Below are 27,975 nucleotides of genomic sequence, written 5' to 3' on the forward strand. Positions count from 1 at the left end.
AGGTGGGAACATACACAGAGTAATGCCACAATAAATGTATAATCCATGCCTAGAACAGGTAAAGGGGATATGCAAACACATAGCCCTCGGAGGGCAAAATACGAGCTCTTTTGCAATCATCTGCATAACTCGTTTTCACACCAGATACATCAAGTGACAGTGGCATTCCCCACCAGCCCAAACCACATCATATTTCAGAGCTTTCTTCCAATGTTCCCAGTTTCTCTGGCAGCAGAGTTAGAGGCAAGCAAAATATGGGGACATGTTTTGCATACTACCAGTATTCTGCTGCACTGAAAAGTCCCTTTCACTTGCATTTATTGTACAAAAACATTAAAACAATTTCTTAATAGCATTATAATTATGCAGAGCTAGACACAATGTAGCACTGTGTCAATAATTTATTACATCTTATGCCTTAATTGAACACTTTTACTATGAGCATTTGAGAACAACTTGAACCTTATACAGAGTAATATATCTTGCTACATAATAATGGAAAGGTGGGTACTTAAGAAAGATATGTAGCTTGGAGGAAAACATACGTGGAAGCAAATACCTCCTGCATCACCTATCTCCACATAAAACTTAAAACTAAATCAACATATTATATTTCACGACTCATATATATATATATATATATATATATGCATAGTTTCAAGAGCTAATCAGAAAGAAATCATATGACAGTGTAACTATTTACACCCAGGTGGGAGCACACCAGAACACAACCTTCTCTTGTAGACATCAGGAGTCTTTTCTTACATTTCTCAATGAACACAGCACATGGGGTTCTGACCTAAGTTTGGTCTCAAGAATATTGTTCGAAGGATGAGATGGGCCATGTTCACGGCTCACTGATCCCATCTTTACCCGCTGCCTTGAGGCTAAAAACAGAGGTGTGGAGGTGTAACCTTCTCTGTCATGAACTTCAGTCAGAGCCAGTTTCGTGTCGCCAACACAGGGCCTTGTATCAGACTGCATGATAGCATCCAAACACTACGGAAATACGCCCATGGTGGAGGGACAAACAGAAGCATGGGATTTATCGCTGCATCCTTGTAAACATGTGCACCCTACAGGTAAGAAATCTGGTTAAGCTGGTTTGAGGAGAGCTCATGCTCAATGTGTTATATTACCTTTCATAACATATTCATGTGGGCAACTGTTCTGCTACCTACAACCACACGACTCCACCACCATGTCCTCGTACTGCTTGTAGACCACGTTGTTTGCAGAGTCAATGAAAAGAATGCTGATCGGACTGAGCCTGGTTGGGACACAGCAAGTCGGGGGTGTCGATTCTGGGTCCATCGAGTTCATTAAAGTCTGGATAACTGCGTGATTGGTGGGCTCCAGGTGGGATCGAAGCGGGAATTCACAAAGCCCTTCGCAGTGATATGCTTCATACTCCAGAGGGGCTATTATCCAGTCATCCCAGCCCATATCCTTAAAATTCACATGGAGGGCTTTTCTGCTACACCTCGCCTTCAGGTTCTTAGTGGGCCTCTTCCCTTGCCGTGTTGCTAGAGGAGCTCTTCTCTTCCGCCTCTGATTGAATAAGTACTCATAAACAGTTTTGTCGTCTTGGCCGGACCTAGCTTTGATCTCATTGAAGAATAAGTCTCTCTTTTTCGTTCTCCCGAATACCAAGAAGAGAGCCTTTTCATTGACCTGTCTGCCTGTTCGGTTAAATCCCACACTCCTGAGATCAACAGCTCTCCCCCTGTCGAAAGTTTCCAGTTCAAAGCACAAGTTAACCAAGTTTTTAAAGTTCCTGAAAAGCTTCCAGATGTCAAACACTTCCCACTTTGGTGTATCTGTGATAGTGACAGTACGAGAGTCCAGAAGCGTTGCTGCTTGTCTGCTTGTAGAGCAACTAAATAATTTCACTTGGGATGTTTTTCCAGAAGAATGAGACTTCCAGGTATCCGAAGGCTTCTTCCTCAGTATTCGAAGCTCTGCTCCTAGCAAACCGTCTTTTTCTAATGCGCTGATGTCAAAAATATATTTTTGTTTTCTTACAGTTGGGGCTCTCTCATCTAAAAAAAAGCACACGTGTTTTCAAATGTATATCAAGCACAGATCAGTATCAGTTATTCAGTTCTTAATGGTTTCCTTAAGGTTCCTCTAAAGCCTAGAAGTTCCCTTAATTAGCCCAGCAAACAGAAAGGGATCAGCTCTGTTCAGGGACCCAGAAGAACTCAGTGACTCAATGGGGAAACGAGTTTGTGAGTTTGCCCTGTAGAAATCTCATTTCTTTCACTGGTGAGGATTTTCTAGCTTCAAAGTAGCAATTAGCCAATTGAGAACTAGTCCTTTTCCAGGGCTGAGCACTTACAGGGCCTATTCACCACTTACATCCTATTCAATTACTGAAACAGAGCGTCAGTGGTGCCCAGGTCTCACGCTGGCTCCAAACATGAGCAAACCTGCCCTTAGACGATACAATAGTGAATTAGTCCTTTAAAACCACATCCCCCAGGAACTGCCAGACACAAGGATAATTGCCTTATTAACTTAACTCCGCATGATTCACAGCTTTTTCAAATTGGGCAGAAAAACACACCTCCCTTTAACCTGACGTTACATGTGCGTGGTTAAGCTCATGAGCAGCACTACGAAGGAATATGGCTGAGCCAAGGTTCGTTACATCAACAACACCTTCCATTGGCGAGCTGAGAACCTGAACACAGCACTTGTGAGCACTGCACCGTCCCCTCCCAGGAGCCACACTATTAAATGGCAAACAAACCCAGTCCTGCCTGAGTCTTCCATCACTTTATCAGCTGTAGCCTGTGTCGCTTCCGTGAGCACAGGGCAAAACTAATGTCACTGGAAGCAACATGGGGCTCCCCAGCCAGAGCAGTAACATGAACACCATTCTTTGGGAGCCTGGCTAGTTCTTGTGTGAAAGCAGACACTGGTTCAAATTTCCAAAAAGGTTTGGAAGCAGAATGGTGAAACTGCCAGTTCTGGAGTCCCAGAAGTTATTTACTCTGGTTAGTCTGCGCTTAGCTGTGGCTTCTGTGGATAGAAGGTGGTGGTACCTGAAAGCGAGAGCTCGGACCTGGTCCCAATACACCCGCCCTATGCTACAATGACTCCTGGGTGCACACTGTAGCTCCTCACAACTCTGCCTTGAACAAATCAGACTGACCCTTTGATACTGAAACTTGTGGGTGTTTAGTGGAATAGTCCTGTTCTTAGCATCTCATGCATTTTTAGACATACTTGACAACAAAATCTAATGTTGGCTGTTTCCAGGAGCTCGTTATGAAAAGGAAACAATACAAGAACTGAAGAGGTTTTTAAACACCTAAGCATGCAAAGACTGATTCATTTTCAACAATATGCATCTAAAATATTTTCTAAATGTTTTGTTTGGCTGCCACACAACCATGTCATTCTGCCTCTGAAGGATTTTTCCAAGATAAGGCAGGAGGACAAAATCTGCAGCAAAGTTGTAAGATTTCATTTACATTAAAATGATCTATTTGACTTTAATGAAGTAGGATTATTTTCTAATAGTCTCTACATGTACAAACACACTCAGACATCTCTCTCTGTCCACACACACAGCACCACGAGCTCCTTTCTTACCTTGTCCTTTGTCTATAAAGCTGGTTATTGTATTGGCAAGTCCAGCCTCCAGTTTTACACTTCCATTAACACCTTTTCTTTCTGCATCTGAGAGCGTCCTGTACAAAGAGAGCATGTATTCATGTGGCGTTATAGGGGGGTGTCGGAAAGTTTCCTTAGTTTCCCTCTGCGTTACAGGCTCTTTAGTCTTTTTGGTTTTGAAAGAATCAGCATCAGTGCCGCTTGTGCCAGTTTTTTTCAAAGCCACCTTGCTACTAAGATTCTGAACCTTTGGAGTCACTGTCCTCACTGCAGCAGCTCTGCTGGGATGTCCTACCTTGCCCTCCGCGGCTGCTGTTCTGGGGAGAACCTTCTTTGATTCATCGCTCTTGGCCAGCAGAGCTCCAGCCTGCACAGAACTGCTTTTAGTCCTGGCCTTTGAGGTCCCAGTACTATATCCATGGCTTGCAGTCCTCAGTGTACCTGCCCGTGCTGAGGGACTCCTCTCCTTTCCTTCTGCTTTCAAAAAACCCAGTTTAGATCCTGGGTTACTCTGGCCTGCTTCAGGATTACTCAGCGCTCCAGGAACTAGATCCAGAGGCAGCCAAGTCAAATGCCAAAGCAGTAAAGTGAGAAAATGCAGGATTTTCATCCTCTGGTCTTCCTCTGAATGCCACTAAAGAAAAAATCAGAAAAGGTTCCTCCAGTTTGGCAGAAGAAAACATGAAAGAAATTAAAAACCAAAGTCAGCAAAAATGCTTTTCGTTGGAGATTAAACCATTTCAAATCTTGTTGTTCAATACTTGTATCCAGTCCCATAGTGGAAACGCTCATGTACTCAGATACGGTCTCCCCTGGCTTCAGTCAGCAGCTATAAAGAACTTGTTCTTGAAAAGAGAAAGTTTACCACCTCGTTTTCTTCTGTAAAACTGACTGAAAACTTGAAGGAGTCCTGTTTAAATCCAAGGGCTTTTTTTTTTTCCAAGAAGGAAGAATGGCGTAATGCTGCCTCTGTGTTAAAAGGTTTTTTTAAAGTTTTGAATCCTTTCCAGTGAAAATATTTCACACACAGAGACCTGCAGGTGCTCAGAAATCTTTTACAAACCTGAACTCAGGAATTGGAAACGGAATTCCAACAAACCTATTTAATTACTCTCTGATGTCATGCTGTCTAAACTAATTTAACTGCGATATATTTCTTTAAAAAAATCTTCTTTACCCTTTTCATTAGCATGAGTCATACTCTGCCTCATGTGAAACAGCTCCACGGGCTCAAAACTCCAGAGGATGCCTTTTCAAGTGGCAATACGACCTCTACCTCAGCCTTCGACAAATGGCACGTCTGAGCGAAGCGAGACAAACTGCAACATCAACAACTGAGACTTGTCACACAGTCCGCTGGACACATACGTTAAAATATCTCAGTATAATTCTTTAGCACTTTTTCCAGAGGACTGTGACAGCGGCTTCACTTTGTCCCCCGGTGACTGAAGGGCTGAGCTGGTAGCGCAGACGCCTAAGAAAGGTGAAGTTTGATTTTTCACAAAGCAGCGCGGCCGTGCCCGCGGTCGGTGTGCTTGGGTGTATTTATTGCCGTGCTTTACAGCAGTACTGGCGCGGCAGCCCCACGGGGTGCCCGGAGCGCGGGGCAGCACTGCACCCTGCAGGCAGCCTGCGCCCCAAAACCCGCAACGCCGGCCTTTCTCTTAAAACCAGACGCAAAACTCTCAAGAGCCGCCTACCCCACGGCCGCAAGAAGGCTGGTAGTTAGAAGGCAGCGTTACTCACGCGTCATGGCTACCCTGCTGCTTTCAGCCACACAAAGGAGAGTGTGGCCTTCATAAGCTGCAAAAATGGAACTGTTGTTGTTCTAAAGGAGCCTTCGGGAAATGAGGCACTGGGCTAGATTCAACGGGGATTAATGGGACCTTTCTCTCATCTTGCACTGACGCTAAACCCAGTCTGCCTCCCTCATTGTTTTCACTTCTGGGAGAAGAAGAAAGGGAAAAGATACACCACTTTTTAGCCTGATTTGTGTGTGCTGTAACATTTTCCACCCTGACTAGTATTAATATCAGAAACACCAAACCACTTTCATAAATAACAACCTTTCTAGATGAGGAGCCCTGTATTCTATACCTTGTTTGGATGGAGGAACAGAAGAGTTCAGTGATTTCACAGACGTCACAAATAAGGTGGATGCAAAAACCCACCCTCCTGATTTTGACCTAATGGCCCTTCATCTGATATCAGTTGTAGCTTTGATATTCCTCATAAAAATATAGCAGCTTTTGACTGAGTTTCTTCTGACAAAACCATTCCCCTGCAGTGCCCATGGCCTTCCCAACCACACCGTCCTTCTGTCCTTCCCAACCTCACCGTCCTTCTATCCTTCCCAACCTCACCGTCCTTCTGTCCTTCCCAACTACACCATCCTTTTATCCTTCCCACACTGGCCACCTTCCTGCTGGGCAGGACATGGTGTGCCGTGTCTGCTTCTGTGTTATGAGCCATTGATTAGCTTGCCAGTGGGCCAAAAAAAACCCAGTTAAGTGTTGAGTTCCCACTTCTAATCTGTCCAGCTTCCAGTTTTCACAGCACTTGTAAGAACTTAATATCTTTAAGTGTTCTATTGCTCTATCAGACTTGGCTGAGATTTGCAAACAGATTTACAAATTGTTTGAGAGATGGACATGAAAGAGCAGGAGGTAAGACAATGTGATTACATGGACCTTGTCTCTTAGTAAATCAGATTACAAGCACAATCAATTGTGTGTTCAAACACTACATGTCTGAGATTAATATATCTTAGTGGGCTGGACAGGCCAAGACAGAAAAAAAAAAGACCAAAACCAAGCAAAGAGAGCTGCGCGCACTATTCTCTCTTTAAAAGAGGCTCTCCTGAGGGACTCTCCATGTAGGAACCACGGGAGCACGGTCGCTGTGCAGGGTGCTCTGAGCCTCATGGCCCCAGACAGCAATTTTGACCCTGAATAAGCCCCACCGATGAGGGTGTCCTGTTGTGGCCCTACATGAATGTGCAGTTATTCCAGCTGGCTGAGCTCGAACTCAACTGGTGTCTTCAATATGCACGTGGAAACCCCCAGTCTGGTGCAGGCTTTACATCTAAGTAGGACAGAGTGGAAGAGATGGTCAAGGCCTTTTCTCACCACTGGCCAAGCTTACGTGTACCAGCGGAGTGGCTTGGTTCACACAGCCCACTCGTCCTTCTTGGCCCATTCTGCACAGGCAGCTCCTTACACAGTGTGCGTGAGGATTCGCAAAGGGAGGACTAACTGGGTCCCTGCTCTGTGAAACTGCATTGTCTTCCGTTCTCCAGAGCCTAACATTATGTCTACATGAGCTGTGCCACCTTCTCAAGCAGACAATTTCGGTGAGTCCCTCTGGACATTCAGGGAACTGCTGGAGAGAGTCCAGCGCAGCCACCAAGATGCTGCAGGGAGTGGAGCATCTCCCGTGTGAGGAAAGGCTGAGGGAGCTGGGGCTCTGGAGCTGGACAAGAGGACACTGAGGGGGGACTCATTCATGTTTACAGATATATAAAGGGTGAGTGTCAGGAGGATGGAGCCAGGCTCTTCTTGGTGACAACCAGTGACAGGACAAGGGGCAATGGGTACAAACTGGAACACAGGAGGTTCCACTTAAATTTGAGAGGTGAGGGTGGCAGAGCCTGGCCCAGGCTGCCCAGGGGGTTGTGGAGTCTCCTTCTGTGCAGACATTCCAACCCGCCTGGACACCTTCCTGTGTAACCTCATCTGGGTGTTCCTGCTCCATGGGGGGATTGCACTGGATGAGCTTTCCAGGGCACTTCCAACCTCTGACATTCTGGGATTCTGTGACTCTGGGGAGCCAAAGGAACCTTTCGCAGTGTTGAAAAAGTTGCTAACCCCTTGAGGTCCTGCCCAGGTCACCATATTTCCATGTGATGAGTTAGACCCTGGAGCCACGTTGCATGGGGCCCTCCCAGGATGCCGGCTTCTGCCAATATTCTTTAGTGCTTGGGCACAGCCCACACTAACACCTGATGTGCTTCCTGAAGCACACACCTGAGGATCGTGTTGCTACCTGTAGATGTTTGTCATTTGGATGCAGCACTGCTGCTCAGCTCCAGCCAGGTGAAGTCCTACCTGGTGCTGCAGCAGCAGCAGCAGCAGCAGCAGCTACTTCTTGGGGAAAGCTCAGATCAGCTCCTTCATCTGTCAGAGGACGCCACAGCGCATGGCTGGAGCCATCCAGCTGCTTGCTGTGACTCTGACAGCGAGTCCCTTTGGAGACAGAGTGACATGGTGCTCAGACGCCCGCAGAGGCTCTGAGCTCTTGCAGAGCAGCACTTAAGCTCGGGATGATATGAAAAGTCGAGACAGTGTAAAGTGATCCACTCACCCAGCAGCACCGCTTGCATATGGAGGGCATCACATTTATGGATTGAACCTGTCTAGCTGCAGTTTCAGAGATTTGATTTGATCTCTATATTTGTCTAATTTGACAGGAATATATAGCTTTAAATGAACCTCTCCCTTCATCTTCTGATCAATAAGCTAGAACTCCTCCAGCTGCTTTGTGTAAAGCAGGTTTTCAGAGCTCATCCCCGAAATCCTTTCTTGGAATAACTTATTCACAAGACGCTACCCCCAGTTCTGAATATTTTTAGTTTTGCCCAGATTTCTAAGGTTGCTTCACCTATATTAAAACACATGGAGCTGAATCCACCTCAACTATATTTAGGCCTTCACTGTATTGGAGATGATTATCTAGAGAGCCGTAATAGTCAAGAGAGGACAATAGATACAATCTGGAACTGCAGAGTCACCCTCGGCGCCAGTGACGGGCAGCGGCTGCACCGCCCGCACCGCGCGCACCGCCCGCACCGCCCTTCCCCGGCTGCTCCGCGCGGGGACGCGGCCTCACGCCTCCCGGGCAGGCTGCGGCACCGGGCGCTGCCCTCGCTGCCACTAAATAGTGGTCTGGCTTTTGCCGCAAAGCTCCAAGATCTTGGCTTAGGGCCGCCTGCTGCCGTTCAGGTGCTTTGGTCGTGCTACACGCTGGGTGAGGGGGGTGTGCGGGTTTCTCTGCGCTCAAAGGACTTTACAGAATCAGTTTCTCCTCATGCGCAGCAGAAACCCCGCGGCGGGTGGGGGCTCAGACACCCGCGGTGCAGCAAAGCGCGGCCGGGGCGGCCTCTCACAGGGCAGCGCCCCGGCCCGTCCGTGAGAGGCGGGAAGGGAAGCACCGCCCAGAGCCGCTCCGGCGGTGCCGGCGGTGCCGCCGCGGGGCCGGGCGGGGGCGGAGCCGCGAGTGGCGGGGGCGGAGCCGCGAGTGGCGGGGGCGGAGCCGCGAGTGGCGGGCCCGGCTGCCGAGCCGGTCATGGCGACGGGGGCTGAGGAGGCGGCGCCGAGCCGGGACTCCCTGCGGCGCCGGCTGCAGAGCTCGCAGGAGGCGCAGCACCGGCAGGCGCTGGTGGTGCGGAAGCTGCAGGCGAAGGTGAGGAGCGGGGCCGCCTGCCCGGGGGGAGCTGCCCGGGGGGAGCTGCCCGGGGCCGGGCCGCGGTGCTGGGGCCGGGCTGTCGGGGCCGCCCGCAGAGGGCGCTGGGCCGCGGCGATGTCGGGGGCGAACGCGCGGCCCCAGCGGGTTCCTCCCGGGGCTGCCGCGGGCGGGACGGTGCCCAGCCCGGAGCTCGGGGGAGGCCCCGGGAGCCGCCCCGCTCCTCCCGGCCCGCCCAGGCGTGCTGGGCGCTGCTTCCCCCGCTGGCAGCGCCGAGCCCCTGGGCAGCCCTTGGCCGCCTTCGCTGCCGCTGCCCGGCCGGCGAACGGGCCCGGGCGGCTCTTGTGCGGCTGCACAGAAACCGCGCTGTGCGGCGGCTGAGCGGGGCCGGGGCAGAGCTGACCTGCCCGGCCGAGCCTGAGAGGCGGCGTGGAAACTCCCTCCCTGCCCTCCCTTCAGGGCCCGGGGGACCTTTCCTCCTCGGGAATCTCGAGCTGGGGTCCGGGTGCCCGTGGGGCAGGTTCTGCTGGCCAGCGCTGCCTCAGCATGAGCGGACGGTGCTGTGTGCGACAGAAACCCTGGCTGGCTGGCCCGAAGATCAGAGAAGGTGAAGCTTCCCCGTATGGTCACGACTTCTCGTTGCTGTATCAGCAGCGCCGTGACATGTTCTGTGCTTGGGCTGCAAAGACTGAGAGAAAAGGGGATGCGGGAGGAGCCGGCTCTGGGAGAAGCTGCATCGCTCATCTTCATTCTCTGTATCCACCCAGGTCCTGCAGTACCGGACTCGGTGCCGAGAGCTGGAGCAGCAAGTGGAGGCGGGAGGGGTGAGTGTGCAGGCTGCTGACTGCAGACAGTGCACGTGGCATTCGCTAACGCCGGCAAAAAACACCTCACCTGAGTGACAGTGACAGGAAAACAGGCTTTTGCTACCGGAGGGTTTCGGGAAGCGCTGTGATTCTGCCCATCAGTGTGTGTGCAGCTGCCATTCTTGGAGCAGCCAGTAGTCCCAGAAATGCCAGTCCAGAAATCCCCATCAAGAAGGATTTTAGTTTTGTGAGAGAGCGCTTTCCTGCTGGGGTAACGCGCTGTGCTTGGTCTCAGGAGAGGGCTGTACTGCCTGTTAGGTTGTGGGGCTGTCTCTGAAAGAACCGTCGGGAACAGGGCATTTCGGCAGGCGGGAATGCTGGCGTTCAGCACACAGAGCTGGCTCTTCTGTGCTTTTCTTTCTGCATCGCGGCTAAAGTCACCCTGGGAGAGGGAGAGTAGGAGAGCAGGAGAGCATTCCTGGGCTTCAAGTGCAAGTGAGCACTTGTGGTCCTGAGCAGAGGATCCCGGGCTGTGAGAGTGCAACAGTGGGAGACTGAGCAGAGCTGTCACCTGCAGGGACACCCTTCCCCTTCCTCTCTGCTGTCACGACACTGTTATGCCTGGAAGAAGCCACGAGCTCCAGAGATACCAACAAATGGAGAGGAGAGAGATGGATGCTGACAGGAGTGAAGGGAACACAAGAATTTGACTCATCTTTTCCTTTCTGCCTCAGGGATCTCTCCCCGGCAGGCAGGAAGCCACAGAAGACCACAGCCTGGAGAAAGCACTGCTGCAGCTGGAAGAGGAGCAGCAAAGGTACAAGGAAGAAGCGTTCCCTCATAGCCGGTATCCTGGATGCTCATGGAGGGGAGGGAAAACCTGCCAGTGCCACCTGCTCTCCCCAAGGGAAGCGGCTGGACGAGCCGCTGTGACAGGAGAAAGGTCCACGATGTGTTTTCTGTGGTGCAGTGACAGTGTTGTGTGCAGAATGGCTCTGTGCTAAGCAGGGGATTGTTCCTGGTGAGCTCCAAAGGTCCCTTTCCAGCTCAGGTGCTCCAGGGTTCAGTAGGTGAGGGCTCAGGACAGTGGCAGAGGAAGGTGATGATGCAGTGATCAGACAGCACGGCGGGGAGGCAAGACGTTCACTGTGGGCATCATCAGAGTTGAGAGGAGGGGAGAACCGAACCTGTGGATGGCAATGGAAGGCTTAAAGCCAGGAGAAGCAGCTGAGTTGGCCATCCCAGAGAGATCTTAGTTAATGCCAGGAAGCGCTTTTGCTGCCTCTGACAACAAAGTCAGTGTTGAGGGAGCTGGGAAATGCCAGGGCTGCTGCTTGTGGGCAGCAGTTGCTGAGCGACCTCTCTGCTGTTTCTCCCTCTCCCAGGTGTGAGAATCTGGCAGAAGTGAACGCTCTCCTGCGGGAGCAGCTCGATAAAGCCAGTGAGGTTAATTCAGCCCTCAAAGAAGATGTTGGAAAACTGACGGCGGATTGGATGAGGGCCCGGGAGGAGCTGGGCTTGAAGGAGAGCGAATGGCGCCGTGAGCGCGAGGTAAGGAAAGGCTACGGGCTCATCAGCCGTGATGCCAGCGGCGTGAGAATGGATTTGATTTCTGGCCGAGAGGACTTGCTGTGTGGCAGCGGTGGCTCTGCTGAGCTGTGCTGGTGCTGAGGGGCAGCAGACAGGGCTGGGAGATGGAGGAGACATGGTGCTGGGGGTTGCGCTCTCTCCTCTCTGAAAGACTCGTGCAGTGTTGGCGAAGGCTGCACTGGCATTTCTTTTTGTCTTGGCATGTTTAGGTGCATGACAGCTACGTCAGGGGTGAACATCAGCGTCTCCTCAGCTTGTGGTGCCAGGTGGTGACCTTCCGCCGTCAGTTCCTGGAGATGAAGACTGCCACTGACCGGTGAGTACAAGGGAAGGCCAGAGCTCTCGCAGGAAAGCTGTAGCTTCCTTCACACCTGCTGGGTGAGCCTCTGTGTTAGGGTAATTGTCGCTCAAGCCATGATTTCTCCTTTGAGAGGCTGAAGCAATGAAGCCATGAAGCTGTTTAGCTGTCTTTGGAATGATTTGGTTTGATGCGGGTTTTCAGACCAGACTGAGGGGCTCGGGCTGTGGGCAATGCCGAGGCCCTGAGCAGATGAACTTGCCTGTGGTGATGCTTGGGCACATTAACTCAGGCACAGGGGCACATGGACAGGCTGGAAAGAGACTCCCCACAGCTGTGCGTGCAGCACGTAGAGCAGTCTGTTTAATAGAATGGTGAAAATCTGCCTTACATCTCACTGAATAAGAGTATGTTAATAAGCTAGAGCAGCAGCAACAGTCAGTCAGAGTCATTGGGGGTCCTTGAGGCCTTCTGGCCATCCCACACATTTCTTCTCATCTCTGAGGAGAAAACAGTCTCATCCTCGACGATCACACAGACTCATCGCTCAACTGTCCTGGTGTGTCCTGGTCCCAAAGTGCCAGAGGAGCGGCTCGTCCCAGCCAAGATATCACCTTTCCTGCCAGCTGGGACCGGTGCACAATGATGCGCTTCAGAAGCGAGTGAGCTGATAGAGATGGTGCTGTGAACACGGTCTCTTTCTTGATTCTTCTTCAGAGATTTGTCCGAGCTGAAGGCAGAGCACATGAGGCTTTCTGGAGCTGTGCTTGTGAGCTGCTCCCGTCCAACCTTTGGTGTCCAGTTCTGGGAGTCCCTCACGCTGGGCAGAGCTGTCGTGAAGGGTCAGACACAGCAGCAAGCGGAACAGGATAGAAACCAGAAGACTCAGGCGGTGATGTGCTTACAAGCCAAGGGAGACCTGGAGAAGAAGGAGCTTCAGGACAGGTAAAGCCGTTTTAAACTTTGCTGTTACCAACATGATCTTTTGCGGCTGCTTCTGTGATTCATAGATGAGCTGTGTTCACGTTTTAAACACACGGATTCTGCACAGCCCTGTTTCTGTCCCTGGTCAAACTGTTGCCTTCAACAGGACGGACAGAAAAACCGTCAGACTGACAGATGCTCTTCTGAGTAAGACCAGACTGGCAAAGAGATTGCATAGCACAGTGTTTTTGCTGTTAGCTGATTCTTGGTGAGAAACGGAGAGCAGAATAAAGAGAGCTCTGTCTCTGTACAGCCCCGTTGCTCCCCAGGGCTGTGCTAAAGCAGTTGAGAGGAATGTGCACAGGAGCATCATAAGCAGCGTAGCTCCTCTGTGCTGACGGTTCCTTGCAAGACTGAGTGCAGAAGACCTTTGTGGCAAGAGGTGCCATTTGGCGCCCTCAAGCTCATTACCCCATAGAGCTGGACGCTGCCTTTGCTGTATTTTCTGGGTGGAACTTTGTCTGCTGTGCCTCTGGGAGCTGCTCAGCCTCAAGCTCATTACCCCGTAGAGCTGGACACTGCCTCTGCTGTATTTTCTGGGTGGAACTTTGTCTGCTGTGCCTCTGGGAGCTGCTCAGCTCTTTCCCAGGCGATGGTGTGCTGTGCTTTTGGAGTGGCACGGGGACCTTCTCTTCTCAGGGTGATGGAGCTCTCGGCCCTGCTTGTACAGTCCCAGAAGCAGAACGAGGAGAAGGAGAAGATCATGAAAACGCTTCAGGACACTGTGGAGATTCTGGTGTGTTTTCCCTTGACCTGGGAGACAGCCCAGTGTTTGCTCCCCAGCCGTAGCACACAGAGGTGTGGTTTCCTCAGCAGGAGGAGTGGTAGAGATGCCACCTGTAGGGGGACATCAGGGACATTGCCAGAACGTTCCTTGTGTGTTCGGCACAGGTGGAGTCAGTCCAGGCGCGGCAGCGGCAGGGGAGCTGCAGACAGCTCCGGTGTCTTCCTCAGGGGTTGCACCAAGGCTGTTGTGCCTGGGATCAGAGTTCCTTGAACTGACAGCTTCCTGGCAGTCTATGAAAACGAGCTGTTGGTCTTTCTCTTCTTAGTTTTAGCGAGGAAGAAGTGGAATAGATGTGGGAAGGAAGGTACTGGAATCCCGAGGGCTGAGGCTTCTGGGCATGGCAGTGCCGCTGAGGATGGGAACGCTGCAGAGGGAGCAGCTCTGCCCTGCCCACCCTTTCCTTCTTGTGTTCTCAGGAAGCCGGTTGGTTAGAGAAAGAACATGAAGTTCTGTGGAGTAAAAGTGCCAAAGAGGAGAACCTGTCCCTGCAAAGGCTCATAAAAGATATAACTGAGGTGAGTGCAGAGCTGGGACCACATCCCTGTAAACGTGGTTTCAAAGTGCTTGAGGAAGGCAACAGCCCCACCTGGGAAACAGAGATCCATGTTGGGTACTGTCTGTGGTAACTGCTACTGGCTGTTTAGTTTTGCACCCCCTGTTAGGACGTCTGAGCTGGCTGTGCTGTGACTCTTGAGCTGAGTCACTAGAAGTTTCAGAAAGCGCCTTTGCCTGCACCGTCCCGCTCAGGTCTCTCTTGGGCTGTGCTTTCGGAGTTGGCTGCTTGACATTTGTATTCCAGGGTTGCCCGGAGGTTTCCCCCACCCTCCTTGAGCAATGGCTCTTGTTCCTCAGATTTTATAAAAGGTCACTGGCTCAATGGATGCGCTTGCCAACTCTCCTCCCTCACTCGACATTCACTGACCATTATCTCCCCAGAATCCAACTGGTCTAACTGTTTAGGGGGAACTTAGTTCTAATCTTCACTCTGTGGAGGGGTTTAATCGGCCCCTCTCAAAGTCAGGTCTTTTTCCTGATGGAGTCACTGTTGTCCTCTTGGGCTACTGTGCAGAGTCATTATAAACATGAGCTTTTTCATGGCTCTTTTCCAGTATTCCTCAGTTTCCCTCTTCCCTGGGCAGTGTTAATGTTTCCTTTCATGGCTGTTTCCAGTGTTGATCTGGTGCTCCTGTCTGTGGCTCTAAGAATCATGGAATGTCCTGAGCTGGAAGGGACCCCAAAGGATCATTGAATCCAACTCCTGTCCCTGCACAGGATGCCCCACAGGTCACCCCGTGTGTCTGAGGACGTTGTCCAGTCTCTTCTTGAACACTGTCAGGCTGGGGCCGTGACACCTCCCTGGGGAGCCTGTTCGGTGTCCAGCACCTCTAGGTGAAGAACCTTTTCCTCATGTCCCACTGACCCTCCCTGGCTCATCTTCTGCCGTTCCCTGGGCTCTGTCACTGTCACAGAGCAGAGCTCACCCTGCCCCTCCTGCTCCTGCTGAGGAACCTGCAGCCCATGAGCTCTGCCCTGTCTGCTCTGCTCCAGCTGAACAAACCCAGGGACTCCAGCTGCTCCTCATATGGCTTCACTCCAAACCCTTCACTAACTTCATGGCCTCTTGTGGACACGCTCCAGCAGCTTTATCTCCTTTTCTCCCGTGTCCCCAGCCCTGCACACAGTGAATGCTCCAGGTGAGGCCGCCCCAGGCAGAGCAGAGCGGGACAGTCCCCCCCTGCCCGGCTGGCCGTGCTGTGCTGGGTGCACTGGAACACGGGTCCCTCCTGGCTCCAGGGACACTGGTGGCTCATGTTCAACTTTCTGTTAAACAGAACCCCCAAATCCCTCTCTGTGGAGCTGCTCTCCAGCATCTGGTCCCCCAGTCTGTCTGTACAGCCAGGGTTGCCGTGTCCAAGGTGCAAAATCCGGCACTTGCCTTTGTTGAACTTCATGTGGTTGGTGAGTGCCCAGTTCTCCAGTTTGTGCAGGGCCTCTCTGCCCTCCAGAGTGTTAACAGCTACGCCAAATTTAGTGTCATCAGCAAACTTGCTAAGCAATCCCTCAAGTCCTGAGTCTAAGTCATCTAACAAGACATTGAAGAGTGCTGGTTCCCTGTGGAACCCGCTAGTGACTGTTCTCCAGCCTGACATAACGCCATTTACTAGAAACCTTGGAGCCCGGACCGTCAGCCAATTGCTCACCCACTGCACTATGTGTTTTCCCAGCTGTGTGCTGGACATCTTGTCCAGGAGGAGGCTGTGGGAGACACTATCAAAGGCTTTACTGAAATCCAAAAAGATCACATTGACGGGCTTCCCTTGGTCAGCAAGGCAGGTAACTTTCCTTGTCGTAGAACAAAATTAAGTTTGTCAAGCAAGACTTTCTCTTCATGAACCTGTGCTGGCTGGGACCAGTGACTGCGCTGTCATCCAGATGTTTTTCAATAGCTCCCAGAACAATCTTCTCCATGATTTTGCCAGGCACAGCAGTGATGCCGACAGGCCTGTAGTTGCTAGGGCCATCCCTGTTGCCCTTCTTGTAGATTGGGACAACGTTTGCCAGCTGCCAGTCACCCAGGACCTCTCCAGATTCCCAGGAGCGTTGAAAAATCATGGAGAGAGGTCTTGCTATCACATGAGCCAGTTCTTTAAGCACCTTTGGATGAATCCCATCAGGCCCCATCGATTTATAGGTGTCCAGCTGGAGGAGCAAATCCCGTACAAGTTCTGGATTAATTGGGAGGTTCTCGTTCTCACAGTCATGGCTTTCTAGCCTAGGGTTGTGTGGGCCCCCAAGTCCATCATCAGTGTTGAAGACTGAGGAGAAGAAAGCATTAAATGTCTCAGCTTTGCCTATGTCCCTGTTAATAAGGTGACCATGCTCATCAATTAATGGATCCATGTTATTTCTAGTTTACCTTTCACCATTAATATATTTTAAAAAGCCTTTTTTATTGTCCTTCACAGTACTGGCCAGCTTCAATTCTGATTGAGCTTTGGCAGCGTGAATTTCCTCCCTATTGTGGCGAGCAGCATCTCTGTAGTGCTCCCATGTTGCCTGACCTTGCTGATCTTGCCTGATCTCTGCTCAACCAAGCTGTCTTTTTGCCTTGCGTGATAGATTTTTGGCATTTGGAATGGCCTGGTCCTGTGCTCTTAGTAGGTGGAACTTAAAAAACAACCAACACTGATAGACCCCAACACCTTCAAAAAGCGTCTTCCCAGGGCATCTTACTAAGTAGTTCTCTGAGCAGCCTGAAGTCTGCTCTTCTCATATCCAGTGTTAAGGTCTTGCTGGCAGTTTTCCTTCCATTAGCAAAGATTTTGAACCTGACAGCTTTGTGGTCGCTGTGGCCAAGGGAGCCACCAGTCGCCACTTGTGTTAGTGAGAATCAAATCTTGGAAGGCACCTTTCCCCGCTGGTTCCCTTAGTACCTGCAGCAAGAAGTTACCGCCCAGATGCTCCAGGAATGTTCTGGACCTGTTGTTGCCAGCTGTGTGATACTCCCAGTTGATATCTGTCAAGTTGAAGTCCCCCAAAAGGACAAGGGCAGATGACTTGGAGGCTTCGCTTAGTTCCTTAAAGAATAACTCATCAGTGTTGTCATCCTGGCTGGGTGGCCTGTACTAGACACCTATGATGACATCCGCTTTATTTGTCTGACCCTTAATCCTTACCCAGAGGCTCTCAGTTTTGCCATCACCAACTGCCAGCTCCATGCACTCCAGCCCCCCTGCTACATACAGTGCCACCCCCTCACCTCTCCTACCTGCCTGTCCCTTCTGAAGAGTCTGTAGCAACCATCATGGCACACCAGTCACAGGATTCATCCCACCAGGTTTTGCTACTGCCAATTCTGTTGTATCCCTGGGACCAAGCTAAGGCTTCTAGTTCATCTTGCTTGTTCCTCATGCTGCGCACGTTAGTGTAGAAGCACTTCAAGTATGGTTGGTTGAGCCCTTCACCTCATGGTGCAGTCTGAGGAATCTCGCTGCCGAGCACCTCCTCAAGTTTGGTGCCCATGCCCCTGCTCAGCACTGGCCTGCCTGGCACTGCCCCCTTCCCCTTCCAGTCTAAAAAAGGAGACCAAAGTCATTTCCAAGAGCTTCAAGACACTGAGCGTTCAAGCAGCCTTGGGCCACTGCCCTCTTTTTTCTTTGTGGTTTTGTGGCTGTGTGCAGAAATCCCTGGAGCACTTGTGGCCACAGGGACAAAACTTCTTTGTTGACTGAAGAGATGGGAGAACTGAGGTTTCGATGACTCGAGGGTGAAGTGGGGGCAAAAGGAGAGATAGATAAAGCAAGCCAAGTAAACTGAGCAGAGCGTAACAGCTTGCTGTGGGCTTTCAGGTGGTGTTGGATGCCAGTGACAGCACGGCCAGCGTGATCTGCCCTGACAGTTCCCAGCAGGCAGAGCCCAGCACCATCCCCGCTGTCCTGAGCTCCAGCGGGGCAGAGCAGGCCTTTGCCTTGGTTCAGGAGGCGCTGGCAAGGAGGCGAGGAGCAACACAGGTGAGAATTTCTGCTTGTCCGCAGCACTGGCCACAGGCTCAGCTGCTCATGCCCCACTTGGCTTGGACCCTTTCCATGTCCTTGGCCAGTTCAGCCAGTGTCTTTGCAGCCTTGCCACTCTTGGGACCCTGTTGCCCGGCCCCCCTCCCCAGCTCTGTGTTCTGCTGCTTTGCTCTCCTTGATCCCCACCCCCCCTCCCAGCTTTTGCCTTCAGCGGAGCCGTCTCGCTGCTTCTCCCGGCTGTCTGGAGCCGCCTTGGCTGCTCCTCACTGCTTGTTTGTGCTCTTTACCTGCCCGTTGCTTGCAGGCCCTGCAAGAAGAGCTTTCTGCCAGGCAGGACTCTATCGATTCCCTGCTGCAGCAGCACAGGCAGCAGGAAGAGAAGTGCAGGAAGCTGCAGCAGAGGCTTGAGCAGCTGCAGGAGGAATGCGCCACGTCCAGCAGCCAGCAGCAGCACCTCCAGTCTCTGGTGGAAGCGCTGAGAAGGTGAGTGTTTCCTCCTTCTCCTGCGGTCTAGAGGCAATCTGCCTCCAGTTCGGGAGCTCAGAGCTGTTCTGGGCAGAGAACTTGCCTGCCCTGCCTCTTGCGTGCCTCTGTTTGGCACCACAGCATCCTCCTGTCACTGCTTTTCCTGCTCGGCTGTGCCTCCCAGGGCTGGCTGGGCGATTCAGAGCGATGCTGGCATACAAGGCGCCTCTCCCTCGACACGCTGCGTCTGCATTCTGCTCTTCGGGTGCCCTTTCCCAGGCACCGCTTCTCGCTGGATGAAGGCAGCAGCCCGCCTGCCTTTCTGCTTCCCTCTTCAGTTACCTTGGGAGGGGAAGAGCAAGTTCTTCCTCCCCGTGCTGCCCACAGCTCCATCCTGGGATGAGGAAAAGGGGATCTGTGACTCTTGCGGCCTCTTCATTCTTGTAACGGAGCCTTGTCTCTGCAGTGACTGTGCCAGCCTGGAGAGAACCAGGGACGAGCTACAGCAGCAGCTGGAAGTAACGGAGCAAGAAGCCTCGTGTCTGCGTCAAAGGAACACGGAGCTGCAGCTGAAGGAAGACTCAGCCCAGGAGGACAAGGTGGAGCAGCAACAGGCGATGGAGAGAGCGCGTCGTGAGCAGGAGCTGCTGTGAGCGTTCGAGCTTTCTCTGGGCAGGGGTGGGCATGGCTGGACCTCAGGAGCCCGGCACACAAGGCTGAGTTGTGCCTGCTCGTCATTTGCAGCACAGAAGGGTGAAGGGAGCCCGTGGGCAGGGCTGGCTGCCTGCTGCCATCCAGCAGAGCCGCCTCCGTGTGCTCTGTGCGTGAGGTCACAGAAATCATTCCCAGCCTGCGCTAGTCTGTCGTACCCAAAGGAGAACTTTGGCAAGTCTTGGATCCGATGGATCCAAGAAGGGGGAGAGAACTAACAGGCAGGAAGCCCTTGAGAGTACCTGAGCTGCTTGGAAAGGTTCTGTGATTTCTGGCAGCTTGTTTTACTTTCTCAGTGACAAATGTTTCACCCATATCAATGGCAAAGAATGATGTGGCTCTAGGCAGGAAATTCCAGCGTTCCTTAGGTGAAAATAGAAAGCTGTTGGAAATCCCTCCAACTGCCATATCTGGGTATAGTAGGTACTCTTGGTTTGGAGATGACAGTGCTTTTAGATTAAGAACTTGTTTGTCTTTCCCCGTCTCCCAGGCTGAAGGACTTTGCTGCACTGGAAGGAAAACATTCATTATTGCAGAGTGAGCTGGTAGTGGCGAGAGAGACGCTGGAGGAGTCGCAGCTTCAGAGGGATCTGCTGGAGCGAGAGAAACAGGAGCTGACCACGGCCCTGGAGAAGGTGCAGTCACCTTATTCCTAGGGAGCACCTGTGGGAGAGGGAGCTGTGACAGCAGGACCAGCACAGGTGCTGTTCCTGGCAGGAGAAGACAGGGAAACCGTTGTTGTCCTTCTTGGGAAATGGGGATCAGAGCACAGAGGCTGTTTGGGGTGTTCAGTCCCCATGTGCTCATTGGGAGCGTGAACTGGGAGCGTGTCAGAGACACCCAGGGGATGGGGAGTCGCTGCTGGGAGTCAGGGATGTGCCTGCCCTTGTTGTCACGTTGTTCTTTTGTCTCTGCAGGCCGAGCAGTCGGTGGCAGAGTTGACCAGGACTCAGAAGAGCCTGAGTGTTGAAATAGCTGATCTCCGTGCTGCAGCAGCCAACATGAGCAGCATCAATGAAGCTCTTGCAGTGGAGAAAGTGCAGCTGAACAACCTTGTGCTGCAGGTGAGCAGAGTTGCCCAAGCTCTTGGCAGCTGTTTGTCTCCAGCTGCTGCTGCTTCTCAGCCTTCTTGCCTTCCAGCAGTAGGACTGGCTGGCTGTGCAAATGTTGTTCCTTGTCCTGTCCAAGCCAAAGCTCCTTCCTAGGAAATGTTGCTGTCTTTGATGTGCTCTCTGCTTCTGTGATTGTAGCTGGAGCAAGAGAATGAGGTTGTGTCAGAGAAAGTGGCCGAGCTGGAGAGAGCAAGAGTGTATGAGCAGGAGCAGCTGAGCTGGTGTGAAAGAACCAAGGCAGAGCTCTGTGCAGAGAAAGCCGCGCTGGAGCAGCTGCTGCAGGAAGCAGAGGAGCAGCAGGAGGGGCTGCGGGTGCAGCTGAGGAGACTGGCAGAGGAGAAGGAAGAAACCCAAGAGCAGCTCAGTGAGGTGAGACCAAAAAGCTGGTGCTTGTGGGTGGGCGTTTGGCTGCTTGGCTGAGTGAAGCTGTGTCTGCTGGCTGCTGCAGGGTTTGTGTCAAGGAGACACTCGGTAGCCCTGGAGGGCAGGGGGTTTGTTCCCTTCTTTTTGGCACCGTGTTGATGGCTTGCGGAGCAGTTCTGCAGTTCTCTGCGCTGTCCTCTGCTTCTGTGGATTCTTTTAATCCACTGGTCCGTGTTGGCCTCTTCTGTGGCTTTTGCTGAGCTGCAAAGCGGTGATCGTGTTGTCTGTGGATCAGAGCGGGGCGACTCCTGTCTCCTGTGGCAAAAGGAACAAACTGTGTAGCTCTGAATCCTTTTTCTGCGGCAGAATCCAGTCGGCAGCGGCTGAACGTGAGCCGGCGTGTGCCCAGGTGGCCAAGAAGGCCAAGAGCAGCCTGGCTTGTTCCAGCACTGGTGTGGCCAGCAGGAGCAGGGCAGGGACCGTCCCCTGCACTGGGGAGGCCACAGCTGGTCCCAGGCAGCCCAGTCTGGCCTTGCACATCACTTGCCAGTGAGCGGGGCCAGCGCCTTTTGGCAGCCCAGGCTCTGGGTGCGGGACCAGCAGCTGCTGTCACACTGGGAGCCCCCGGGACAGGAGCTCTTTCTCCTCCCGCCCGCTGGCCAGCGGCGCTGGCTGCTCTGCACACAGCTGCACAGAAAGGGCTCCAGCTGCGGTTTGTCCCGTTCCAGGTGTCCCGGCAGCAAGAGTCGGCCAGCACTGGTCTGGAGCGGTTGCGCCAGGAGTCCTCTCGCCAAGGGCTCGCGCTGGCCAAGGTGTCCGCAGAGAAGGAGGTGCTGGTGCAGGAGAAGGCTGCCCTGGAGCTGCGCCTGGCAGCCGTGGAGCGGGACAGACAAGGCCTTTCCGAGCAGCTGGCAGAGGCCAGGTAAAGGGGGAGGAACCCTGGGCAGGACATGACTCGCTGTCGGCAATTACAGAGCTGGTCAGCGTTGCACGGGGCTTTCTTGCGTCCTCTGTGCTTTGCGGATGTTCTCACCTTCCAGGGACAGAACAGGGAAGAATCTTGAGGGGAAAAAAACCCGCTTATGGTGTCCCCCTGCAGAGCCATTGGAAGTGCTGATGGGATGCACCTGTGAGCAGAGGTTGGGCTTTTGCTGGCTGGCACAGCCGTTGTCAGGAAAACTGCTACCTGTGTGCCATCCATCAGGCAGCAGCCATTTCAGATTTGGCTGTCGAGATGAAATTCGGCTGGGCTTGCTGTGTTACGCTGGGTCCTAAGGAAAGCCTGGGCGTTCCCTCAGAGGGGCCCGCATTGCTGTTTTAAATGGTAGAAATATGTTTTCTGTACACAGGTGGCCATGCAACCCCTTTTCCGTTCTCAGGGGCAGGGAACTTGAACCACTTGTCACTGGGATCCCTCCCTGTGGGTGTCAGGAGCAAGAAGCTCATTTCTCTCCGTGTCCACAACCTGCAGGCCGGTGAAGGAGACCCTGGAGCGCAACCTGTTTGAGGCTCAGCAGCGCGTATCCCAGCTGGAGATCGCCCGGAGTCAGCTGGAGATGCGACTTCACATCGTCACGCAGGCCAAGGACGTGATACAAGGTGATGCCCCATGTGCTTTGTTTCTGCTGATCCCCTGCCTAGACAAGATGGTATAAAACCAGCTCTCTGTCCGCAGTGCTTGCGAGGAGTGAAGGAGCTGGAATAGGCCCCTCCAGCACTGAAACTCCAAGGGCTGAAGGCCAGAACCAGGGTCTGGGTAGACTCTGACTCTTGCCATTTGTGGGGTTTGCAGGGGAAGTGAAGTGTCTTCAATGTGAACTGGAAGCAGAGAGATCTCTCCTGAGGCAGGAACGGGAGAACGCGGCACAACAGCTCTTGCGGAGAGAACAGCAGCATGACGACACCCTCAGACTTCGGCAGAGCGATCACGAAGCAGAAATACAGAGGCTTCTGCAAGACCTGGTAGGAAACAAGAGGCGTTTTAATTCCTTGAGCTCGTACTCGAAGGCACGTGGAGCCCACAGGACTGTGCTGGGACAGGAAATGCAGCCACAGATTGAGTGTGGGCGTGAGATGAGTTCAAGGGCAGGTTGGGGGTCCCACCCAGAGCGTGGCAGCACAGGGGGGCTCTTACCAGCCTCCCGTCTCCCATGGGGCAGAGTCCTGACCCTCCTGCCAGCTGCAGTCACGGGAACTTTGTTCCTTTCTTGCTGCGCTTTCTGGGTGGACAGAGGGGTTTTCTTTGGGCCTGAACCCCAAAGGAGGGTGAAGCTCCCCATGTTTTGAGGAGCTTGGCTAGGGCTCCATCCTGAAGTGTTTTCCTCCCGTCCTCAGGCACGCGCGCGGGAAGGGCACCAGTCAGAGCTGCAGGAGCTGCTGGAGCGATGGCAACAGGAGAAGGCAGAGACAGAGAGGGAGCACGAGAAGCAGCTGTTGGACATGGAGCAGAAAGTTGCTGCCGTGCAAGCTCAACAACAAGAGGAACAAACCAGACGTGAAAATGCTGAGCGAGAGGTAAAGGCTGAGAAGGGAGAATTGGTGTGTTCTTGCGAGGCTGGAGCTGTGGGAGATGGCTGGGGCCACTGGCAGCGCTTGTGTCCTGCCCAAGGTCCTGTGTGCAGAGTGCCCAGGGACAGCAGAACCCCCAGCTGTGTCTGCAGGTACTGACAGGACAGGGCAGCGCTCGGAGATGACCGAGTGTCCCTGCAATGGCAGTTCTGATCCAAAGTCTACTGAGTACCCTAAAACTGAACTGATTTTCACCCAACCCCACTCACAATCCATGAGTTTTCTGAAGGAGCTCTGGCTGCAGCCCTCTGGCAGCCTTGCATTTTCTCTGCTGCTGACTGGGGGCAAAAGCCACCATGGAAAGGCAAACAGGAGCAGCAGAAGATGAGGGATCCCCTCACCAGCAAGGCGAGACACTTGAGAAATGCCACACGTTTTCTTGTGAGCTGACTAAGAGTTTGTTGTGGATTCAGTCCCGGAGGGCCCCTGTTTATTCTGCCAGTGTCCCTTAGGAAGCCGCGTCTCCCCGTGGGCAGAGAATGACCCAGGAGAGCAGCAGCACAGCGCCCAGAGAACATGTGAGCCCGTCGGCCTTGGAGTCTTGGCACAGACCTTTTGTGAGGGAAGTTTAAACCCGTCTGCCCTTTATTTCTGTGCAGGCCGCGCTGGAAAAGGAGCGTGAGAAGAATTCTTTACTGGAGACGCTCCTCCAGACTCAGGGAGAGCTCACAGACGCCTGCCAGCGGGTAGAGCAGCTCAGGCAGCAGATGAAAGAGCAGCGAGAGAAGGGGCAGGTGAGTCTGCCTGGTTGGGGTGTTGAAGGAACAGGCCGTTGGCAACAGGGCGTGAGCTGAGAGGGGCTGAGAGAGCCAGGGAAGAGAGGGAAGGGCAGCAGGAAGGACAGAAAAGCTCAGTGCTGGGACTGAGCAGGCAAGGACTGCTGCAGGCACTGAAAGCACAGAGCCTGGTCAGCTCCAGAGAGGAGCAAGAGGAAGGAGGGTGACAGTGCAAGCAGCGCTGGGTAGAAAAGCAGAAAGAAGTGGCTGAATGAATGGGATTTTTAGGCAGGAAGAGGAAAAAGCTGGACCTAATGGCAGGTTCCAGTAACTTGCTCTCCATTCGTGTTCACAGAATGTCACAGAAAAGCTGCAAGCAGAGCTGGAGGAAGCTCAGAGCAAGATCAGGGCAATGGAGAAGAGGGATGAGGTAGAATTCCAAACTGCCAAAGAGGAAATGAAAGTGCTTCTGCAGCAGAGGGATGCTCTACAAAAACAGGTGACTGAGGCAGCAGTAGATACTCCGCTTATCAAGCAGGTGGTCTCTCCACTCTTTGCCTTCTCATGGCAGAGCAGCAGGCTGATGGGGCAGTCCCTCTGCCTGCACTGGCCCATGGGCTCCATCTCGGCTGGTCCGAAGGAGACTGGCTGGTCAGGTGAATCTCAGCTGCTGCCCTCGACAGACAGGCTGGTGCGTTTGCCTGTGCTAGCGATCGTCAAAATGGATTTCTGCTGGCCTGTTACTTCTGGCCTTGTTTTTTAAGGTGTTTTTTTAGATGAATATGCTGGCCCACTTAGATGTTTAAGCAAGTCAGCTCTATCCGTTGTGAATCTGGTATTGTCAAGACAGGGTGAAATTTGAAGTTGTTCTTTCCCTTTCCTCACAGTACATGGTATGGCTGACAGGGACAAGCTGTAGTCTTTGACTGCTTTGTTATATTTTATCTTAGGTGGAAGAGTTGAAAGCTCAGCTTGCAGCCTCCGAAGAGACCCAGCGAGTGATTGTCTGCAAAGCTCAGCAAGATCTGAGTGAGGCACAGCAACTGTCAAGGCAGAACGCGCTGGAGGTTGAGCACCTCCAGAAGATCCTGGAGGAGAAGAGGAGTCAGTGGGAGGAGGCAGAACATCAGAACAAGGAGCTGCAAGTGCGTCTGCAGTCCTTGGAGGGGGAAAGGAGTCGATGGGAAGAAGTTGAGCGTCACAACACGGAATTTCAGGCTTCGTTGAAGGTTCTAGAGAGTGACAAAGCCAGGTAGATGAAAGCACTTGAGACTCTCCATTTTGTTTAGTGGATTCTTTCTTTCAGATGTTTGCATTTACAAGTGGCCCTGGCAACATTTCCCACAAAGCAGAGTTCTGAACTATCCATGCAGATGTTTCATTCTCTGGATGTTGTCTTTTGTTTTGTTTTCCTTTAATCTTTTACTTACAGTTTTTCTGAAAAAATGGCTTTTGGAGTAGTCCTTTCCTTAAAAGGAGATGTTCTTTTGTTAGTTTAGCATGTTAATACTGTTACATGAGACTTGCAGGGGTTTCAAACCTGAAACACACCAAAGGAGATGGGATGAGCTGCAGTATAATGAGCTAGATAGATCCATCAGCTCCACCTTGGGTCCAGTAAACTTTAAACATTCGGGATCTGTATCCGTCTCCCATCCTGATCCCTTTGCTTGGCAGAAGCCATCCTAAACCCATGATTTTGGACTAAGCCAGATTCCCCTGTGAGGCCCACAAGAAACAGGAGTGTTTCTTATTGCCATCTGTTTCCTCATTCCTCAAAAGAGCCTCAACAGTTACAGGTGCTACTGACTGTCCAAGGAATGCAAGAAAGAAGAGCAAGTGTAGGTAGGTGACTTCACCTGGCAAAGTCCTGCCAATCTTTAACACAGATCTGTATTGAAGCAGAGAAATAAAAGGCACTGCACTCTTGCTTCGCCTGTGAGGTATCCTGCATCCTCCAAGCCTCCATCACCATTTCTAGTATCAGCCTTTGTTTCTCTAGCCGAAAGTAAAATGGGTGCTGGCACATCTGACGTAACTCCCCAAAGATCACCTTGCTGTCAGTTACTGCTGTTCTATCAGGACACACAGGTGGGGGAAGAAAATGTCTCTTCATTATTGACAAAACCTCTCCCTTGGAGTCTCATTAGTCAACAGAAACATTTTCCTCTTCCCCAATGTTTTCATTTCAAGACCTTGTTATGTTTATATTCACATTCCCATTTCAGAAAAGATAGGGTGTTTAGCCAGTAATTCACTTTTCTTCTGTGGGAACAAGTGTCGTGGGCACGCGATGGGGTGTGACTGGCAGCTTGGCACAGGACTGAACAAGCAGCCTCTTTATTTAGACAAACCTCAGCAGACAAAGCACCCCCTTGGTCCTGGAAGTCCTATGAGTTTATTAAATGTTGTATCATGCAGTAATGAGTTGCATGCTCTCTCTTTCAGGCTGACTCTGTCTCTGGAAGAGAAGGAACTGAGCCTCAGAACCCTGGAAGAAAACAGCCTTGCCCAGCACAAAGAGGTTTCTCAGCTTCTTTCTGCTCTTCACCAGGCTCAGCAGCTCCATTCAGACCACAGAAGAGAAATACAAGAGCTCAACAACCAGGTGACTTACAGCATCCTCTTCTCCAGGGACAGAGTACCACCTTCAGCTTGTAGGCCTCAACTTGCTTCCCCTCCCAACAACATATGCTTCTTCTGTATTCTGCCCAGAGACTCTGCACATTGAGGTCACGGCTGGATCTGCTCTCTTCTGCCTGTTTTCCCCTGTTCTCTCGTGGTTCACAGCATTAAATCTCTGAGGAGAAACAGAAGACTCCCTTGGAGCTTCTCAGGATCTGTTACGAATGTCATCCCCAGATGGTGTTTCTGCCTCTGTTGGGCACTGGGCGATCTGGTGAAACAGAAGCGGCTATCGCAGTCTGTGGAAGGCACTTCCATCTCAGCCAGTTCCTCTGTCATTTTGCAGATGCACCAGCAAGGGTGCCGATAGTCCCCCACCCATCCCTGGCAGCCCCGCTCTCCATGCGGAGATGCTCAATCTGCCACCTCAGCCTGCCCACCATCCACCCTCACCCTCCTCTCACACAGACTCCCACCCTCCCCTCTACCTTCATTTCTGAGGTTGTAAAGCAGGAAAGCCAGACAGTTCAACCATTCCTTTAGGAATGGGGGAACTTCCTTTTGTCTCCTTAAGCCTCCAGATGCCTGTTTCTAGCTTATTTTGCTCAGCTGGAATCCTTGGCTTGGTGCCTTCTGTTTCCTGGGTGGTTTTTGCTTGAAGGAATTTCTCCTTCATTGTGCTGTTCCTCAGGCTCCGTGTGTCTGTGTTACAGGTGCGGTCACTGCAGGATGTGGTTTTGGAGAAGGAGGCTGCCCTGGCAACTCGAGAGAAGCAGCTGGTACAGGATCTGGAGGAGTCCCGAGCGGGCGAACAGTGCTTGAGGGACTCTTTGCGCATGTTGGAGGCTGAGATGTCTGATCTGCATTTGAGGCTTTGTAGCACAGAGAACAGAGCGAAGGCGTTGGCCACGGCGTGCCAGCAGGCGGACGGTGCCCACCGGGAAGCCCGATCGCAGCTGGACAAGCTGCACTTGGTTCTGCACCACATGATCTGTGACAGCAGAGACTTAGTCACTGAGAGTTCAGGCAAGTGTGGGAGGCGGGTGAGCACATCTCTAGAGCATGGACAGGAGAGCAGGCGGAGGGAGGAGTGGTTCTTTGTTATCCTGATATGTTAGACACATCCTTTCAGTATAGGCTGACTCAAGCCTTGGGAAGTCTGGAAAGCCTGACATCCCTGCAGAGAGACAAGTCCATGTTTGCACATGGAGAAATGACCAGCATCAAAATGAAACAGGGCACAAGTCACATCAGTCATAGGGCATGCACGTTCTTCTTTGAGGCAGCGCTGACAGTAGTGGTCGTCAGAATAAGTGCCTGTGGCACATGTTTTGCTGTAATGTGAGCTCTAG

General features: G+C 52.3%; 2 protein-coding genes across 2 annotated transcripts in view; one reads left to right on the plus strand and one right to left on the minus strand.

Moving 5' to 3' along the window:
* Window positions 1-1,173: 1,173 nt before the first annotated feature.
* On the minus strand, window positions 1,174-4,234 carry GDF5 (growth differentiation factor 5; the record flags this gene model as incomplete). The annotated part of the gene is made up of 2 exons (XM_080354361.1): window positions 1,174-2,042; window positions 3,604-4,234. 2 exons carry the CDS (start codon window positions 4,232-4,234, stop codon window positions 1,174-1,176), a joined length of 1,500 nt encoding a protein of 499 aa, XP_080210487.1.
* A 4,733-nt stretch (window positions 4,235-8,967) lies between these two features.
* CEP250 (centrosomal protein 250) overlaps window positions 8,968-27,975 on the plus strand; it is a gene marked incomplete at its 5' end in the record, with an annotated part of 30,903 nt that continues 11,895 nt past the window's right edge. The window contains 23 exon segments of the mRNA XM_080354668.1: window positions 8,968-9,084; window positions 9,852-9,908; window positions 10,625-10,707; window positions 11,276-11,441; window positions 11,690-11,796; window positions 12,496-12,723; window positions 13,402-13,498; window positions 13,966-14,064; window positions 17,899-18,060; window positions 18,368-18,546; window positions 18,995-19,177; window positions 19,730-19,874; window positions 20,157-20,303; window positions 20,490-20,720; window positions 21,443-21,636; window positions 22,186-22,313; window positions 22,507-22,676; window positions 23,049-23,228; window positions 23,882-24,016; window positions 24,354-24,497; window positions 24,949-25,250; window positions 26,447-26,606; window positions 27,337-27,654. Of these exon segments, the coding sequence (XP_080210794.1) occupies window positions 8,968-9,084; window positions 9,852-9,908; window positions 10,625-10,707; window positions 11,276-11,441; window positions 11,690-11,796; window positions 12,496-12,723; window positions 13,402-13,498; window positions 13,966-14,064; window positions 17,899-18,060; window positions 18,368-18,546; window positions 18,995-19,177; window positions 19,730-19,874; window positions 20,157-20,303; window positions 20,490-20,720; window positions 21,443-21,636; window positions 22,186-22,313; window positions 22,507-22,676; window positions 23,049-23,228; window positions 23,882-24,016; window positions 24,354-24,497; window positions 24,949-25,250; window positions 26,447-26,606; window positions 27,337-27,654 (3,732 nt within the window).

Source organism: Nesoenas mayeri (assembly GCF_963082525.1).
Source record: "Nesoenas mayeri genome assembly, chromosome: 16".
Classification (NCBI taxonomy): domain Eukaryota; kingdom Metazoa; phylum Chordata; class Aves; order Columbiformes; family Columbidae; genus Nesoenas; species Nesoenas mayeri.